Genomic DNA, 5472 nt, shown 5'->3' with positions numbered 1-5472 from the left:
CTCTTCTTCCCTAATGAATACCCAGGTCAAATTAATATAATCATGGACAATCCAGGCCTGTCATTATCAGGACTACGGGTGCACAAAGAAACTAAGAGACAGGAGTTGCATGGGAACGAAAACAAAGTAACACGCCTAAACAAAAGTAAAGATATCTCTTCAAGAGGTAATTTTAGACTACTTGTCCTAGTCTCCGAAATGAGTGGATCGCAACGCACTCTTTGGTCTAGCCCTTGATATAGACACATGAGTCTGCTGTTCCTGGCAATTCCTAATCAGCACTTGATGTTTCTGGTTCTTTCCAATCAGTGTCTAGCTTGGTGAACCTCGGATAATCAGGCAACCGTTTCAGGGACACGCAACCCAGAATAGTCAAATGCTTCAAACGTTGTAAGCAACCGAGACCCTCGATGGCTTGTAACACTTGGCAATCGTGTAGCTCAAAAGATTTGAGCTTTACCAACTTCGATAGTTGAGGTAATCCTTCTAATGACTCACAGCAGATGATCTGTAGTGACTCCAAGGATTCCAACTCCTCCAGACCTTGTATCGCAACAAGACTTCCTAGTTCAGACAAATACAAGGTTTCTAGACTCTTCAAGCATGATAGATCTGGTATTCTCTCGAGGGATGGACACACTTTTATGGACAATTCCCTTAACTTCTTCAAGTGTTCAAGCTCTGGGAGATGTGCCATTGAGCAGCTAGAAATGGAGAGACTCGACAGGTTCATGAAGTTGGAAAATTGCTGCGGTGGCGGTATATCCGTGAGATGCAAGGTTGACAAACTAGATGGAAGCTGGTGGATGGATTCTACAATCTTCCAAGGGGACAGAAGTTCCTCTAACTGGTAAGGAGCCTTGAGCTTATACCTATGAAAGGACAAGTCCAAGTGATCTAAAGTAACTAAGTTCGAGAGGTCTGGGATGATTTCACAATGATTAGCCTCAAGGATAAGGCTTATTAAACTTGAGGGAAGCTGTGGCACTAGTCGAAGCTCCCGGCACTCCTTCAACATAAGTTCTTTAAGGCAAGGGAGATAACTGATCGTGGCAGGCAAACCAGAAATACGAGTACCAGAGAAGTCCAAGATCCTCAAGCGGGATAGTTCGCCAATTGCATCTGGGATTTCACCCGTAAGATCCCTACAATCCTGGACACGTAACTCTTCTAGGTGAGATGGATAAGTGATTGTGGCTGGCAATCCGGAAATACGAGTACATGACAAGTCCAAGATCTGCAAATGGAACAGATTCCCAATAGAATTTGGGACTTCACCGATAGATCCGGACACTCTGGGCAATGTAACTCTTCGAGCATCTCCAGCTGTCCAATTGCATCTGGTAGACTTTTTAATTTTGTACTTCCCATGTCGATGACTTTGATTTTCTTCAGATTTCCAATTGAATCTGGGAGACTTTCTATTCCCGAGAATGACAAATCCAACTTAACTAATGATTCTAATCCTCCGAGAGAGTGCGGGAGCTTCTTTATCCCCTCACATCCTTTTATAGAGAAATGTGTGATTCTTACTAATCCTCCAATGGAATTTGGGAGTTTGTCAATTCCCTTGCAATACTTTACACTGAAGCTTGACAAAGATTTCAAATTGCCAACACTCTCGTGAGTGTGACCAATTTGGAAGATCTGGGAAGATGAACTCTCTTAAAGATTCTAAATATCCAACCTCTTCAGGCAACTCCTTAAGAGAGTCACATCCATCCATATTCAGAGTTTTTAAGAGCCGTAGCTTACCAATGGAGCAATCAATGTAATTAACCTGGAGCAGCCAGCGAGTATCAATATCTCCAACTCCACGAAGTTTGACAAGTCGGTGTCCTTGTTAAGCATTTGCAGTTTCTCAAGTCTAAAGCTTTCAGCTTTTTTGCCATCTGCAGAAGAAATGTATATGATGAGAAAGAATAAAAAAAATTTCAGACAGGAACAAAGCACTGAGGCTGCCATACCTGGATTTGAGTCCATCCACCCCATTTTTCTGTGATGTCGCTACTGGACAGGTCGAGCACAACCAAGTTGATGGGGCAGAAATTTGTTGCTGTGAATTCCGGAGGACAATGATGCCAAGAAAGCCACCTTAGCATTGGAAGCAGATCTTTGAAGTTGCCAACAAAATTTAATCCCGTCCCTCGAAGGAACCTTAGATTTGGTAGATTGAGTAATTCTTCATCTGTAAATGTATGGCCACGCACTTTTAGTGCTTCTACATGTTCATTTCCCTGCCAGTAGAGACTAACATGAGTGGACCTCAAATCAAGTTAACAAGAAAAAGTTGTAACTCCTTGAGGACTGAAAGATTACTCGTAAATTGTACCTGCTTACTCCTTAATATGTTTAAGGCATCCTCATGAGTCCACACCCTGCTAAACTTGCTAGGATACTTACAATCCCCTTCCTGGACAATGTGCCTTCCAAGGTCTCGTACTTGGTCATTCATCCGGAATTTGCTATCGCTTTCAACTTTTATCGGGGACCTATGAAGAAGGACATCAATTGCATAATTAGGATAGTAGTTACAATCACTCCACATGAAAATTGGGTAAGTTTTATCTTCCTGGACAAAAAGGCATGCTATATCCAGAAACACTTGTTTTTGTTCTTTCTCTAATTCTTCATAACTTATCATCAACGATTCTCGGACTTTCCCCAAAGGAGCTTTCCTTAACTTCTCCAATACTTCTATCCATAAAGCTCTATTGTCGTGCTTGCAAGAAAGAGAAGATCCTATCACCTCCACAGCTAACGGAAGGTTCCCCAAAGTAGACACAATTTCCCTTGCAAGACTTTCATAATCACCTGGAGGAAAGTCTTTTCCAAAAGCATGTCTACAAAACAACTGAAGGGATTGATCGGATTCCATTTCCTTGACTTCATAATCCAAGATTGTTTTTGGTTCATTTCGAATGGCACTTAAGTTCCTAGTGGTTATGATGACTCTACTACCAGATTTCAGCCCATCACACTCACCAACTAGCTTTTCCAGAAGATCTTTCTCTTCCATATCATCAACAACAATGAGAACCTTTTTATTTGAAAGCTGTCTTCTTATCATGTCGATCCCACAATCAACATCATAAAGTTCATTATTTCTTGATCGGTGAATGCTTGATAAGAGTTTCTTCTGCAAGTACACAAGACCATCTGACCGTCGTGATATCTCTCGAACATTTTCGAGGAAGCTGCTGCAGTCAAAGTGAGGGGATAATTTGTTGAAAATAACTTTCGCAAGTGTCGTTTTGCCGATTCCCCCAATCCCACGGATTCCCACAGAATGAGTGCCGCCAGAATTAATGTCCAGCAGTTCCATTACAGCGTCGACCTGCTTGCGATCTTCCACTAAATGTTTGGTCAGAATCTTGTTTCTGTTGTTCAGCTTAATTAAAACATCTTCAACGACCGATGTGATGAGTCTGCCATGGCTGCCAATTACACAGAACACTTCAGTCAAAGGGGAAAAGAAATTTGATGAAGAACTTCTCGTTCTTAAATTTTGAAATTTCGAAGTAGAAGAGAAGACATCAAACCTTGTGACATTGATAGTGTGTCCTGACGATATTGTGTCATTATACCGGGAAGCACAACAGGCAATTACCATTTGGGACTATGCCCATAAAATTGACAAATTGCTAGCTTATAACAGAGAGATGTTGATAACCTATAGCAAAGAGATGACAATAGCTCGCTTCCTTGTATGACTTATCATTTTCAGCATGAAGAGATTAGGCAAGACTTTCAAGAACCACGATTGATTAGGGTCAGCTGAAAAGGCTAGGAAGACCGGAAAGCCACGAGTGGGCTACACACACTGAAAACCCAGGATCGAGAGAGTAAGGATTGAGGCGCGTAAGTATTTGCGATAAATTAAAGTCTATTAATATTAGCTTTATTTGGAATATTTTATTCGATATTTTTTTTTTTGATATTAGCCTATTTATTCTTTTAAACAATATTTGAACTCACTAAATTTATTTTCTAGAAGAAGTCTGAGGTACAAAATTATAAGTGTGATATATGATCGGTCATATGATCATGATTGCATAGATATTTTTACGCAACAATTTTAACTCAGGATAATTATAAGTTCAGGATTCTATAAACGAAACTTTGTAAGCTCTTTGTTTTGCAGCAGTTTTCATCTTTTGATAGGCATGGAGAAAAATTAAAGTCTGAGGGAGGAAGTTCTTTACCCTAAGTTTCTCGGTTTCCATCCCTTAAGCTTGCCAACCTCCATGAGCGCCTTTTCCCACGCTTTTACTTTGTCAGCTTCATACATCTTCGCATGATTGGATAGTTCATTTTTGTAAAGTGAAGTTTTAAGCTTGACATCACCTGGGCTCACGTCGAAGAAAATGGGAAGGATCTCTTTCGTTCCATTTGATCGGGATGTAATCTCTATCATCTTCGCCAGCTCCTTGAGGCACCATTTACTTGACGCGTAGGTCTTAGAGAAGACGGGCATGTAGATTTTGGAGCTCTCAATCGCTTGCCAAAGTTCGTCTTTGATGTTTTTCCCTCCTTGGATTTCATCGTCATCTCTGAAAACACGGACTCCAGTGCCTTTCATGACTTCATAAAGACAATCGGTAAATGTTTGGCGTGTATCAAGCCCTCTAAAGCTCAAGAACACATCATACTCATTTCTTGAGCCAGTTGCACTCTCCATCATCATAGGAACTACTTTTACCGAATGAGCATAGAAGTGTTTGTTTTTGCTTGTTTGCTCGGTATCTGAACTGCTTTGGTTTTAAACACCATCAAGTCAGTCTGGATCAAAGGAAAAATAAAATAAAGCCAAAAGAATATATTTCAATATATTTGTTTGGCTTCTTTGCCTTTTTTAAATCCTTATACAGCTATCGCTTGAACTTCATGGTAGGAGGAGGGTGCTCAATATTCTTGTGCTAGTGGAAAGTTGAATAATCGTCAAAATTATCCAATTATAACAACACTTTCTAGCCTCGTCTAGCCTCGTCTAGCCTCGTCTGCATTTCCATTTAGTGCCTCATTCATCAAACTATTACCTACAAGTCGTGAAATATATGATAATTTTATTAATGTTAAGATTTAATAGAGGCAACAATGTATTGAGATACATGTATAAGTTGTGCTAGAGAAGTCTTACATCAGAAAATTGGTGTAGTATGAGTAGTTAATATTTTCCCAGTTAGCCCCTTACTCTTTGACATAACTGAATATGTAAACAGACTTAAACTTGGGTTCTCTCTTGGCTATCTTTCCAAGTGAAGGTATCGAATTTCTGTTACGTGCTCCCAACAAAAAGTATCAAAGCTGATGGTAGATTGGTGGACGTTGTGGTGTAGCAACACGGGTGTAGGCAAGACGGACCCAATGACAGACTCCGTGGTACCGTCTTGAGAAAGTGACCAAGAATGAAGTTGGGCGTAAATGGGGATTCGAGTTGGGATACCTTTGACGTAGAGGGGCACTCGGATT

At 40.5% G+C, this 5472-nt stretch overlaps 1 protein-coding gene across 1 annotated transcript; it reads right to left on the bottom strand.

The window, feature by feature from the left end:
* Positions 1–271: 271 nt before the first annotated feature.
* Positions 272–4681, bottom strand: LOC104434188 (disease resistance protein RUN1-like). The gene is made up of 5 exons (XM_039305361.1): positions 4206–4681; positions 2333–3437; positions 1988–2237; positions 1756–1892; positions 272–1237 (listed from the first exon to the last, which is right to left on the bottom strand). The coding sequence occupies exons 1-5, from the start codon at positions 4679–4681 to the stop codon at positions 272–274; spliced, it is 2934 nt and encodes a 977-aa protein (XP_039161295.1).
* Between the last annotated feature and the right edge of the window lie 791 nt (positions 4682–5472).

This window comes from Eucalyptus grandis, chromosome 11, assembly GCF_016545825.1.
Source record: "Eucalyptus grandis isolate ANBG69807.140 chromosome 11, ASM1654582v1, whole genome shotgun sequence".
In the NCBI taxonomy this organism is placed as follows: domain Eukaryota; kingdom Viridiplantae; phylum Streptophyta; class Magnoliopsida; order Myrtales; family Myrtaceae; genus Eucalyptus; species Eucalyptus grandis.
The sequence above is the reverse complement of the archived record's forward strand: the minus strand, read 5'-3'. Positions and strand labels throughout refer to the sequence as shown.

Excerpts from the sequence above, each read along its gene's own strand:
- LOC104434188 (XM_039305361.1), bottom strand. The coding sequence starts at position 4,681 with ATGGAGAGTGCAACTGGCTCAAGAAATGAGTATGATGTGTTCTTGAGC. Across the intron at positions 3,438-4,205 it reads TGGAAACCGAGAAACTTAGG|CCATGGCAGACTCATCACAT; the intron begins GTAAAGAACTTC and ends TGTAATTGGCAG. Across the intron at positions 2,238-2,332 it reads ACATATTAAGGAGTAAGCAG|GGAAATGAACATGTAGAAGC; the intron begins GTACAATTTACG and ends CTCTACTGGCAG.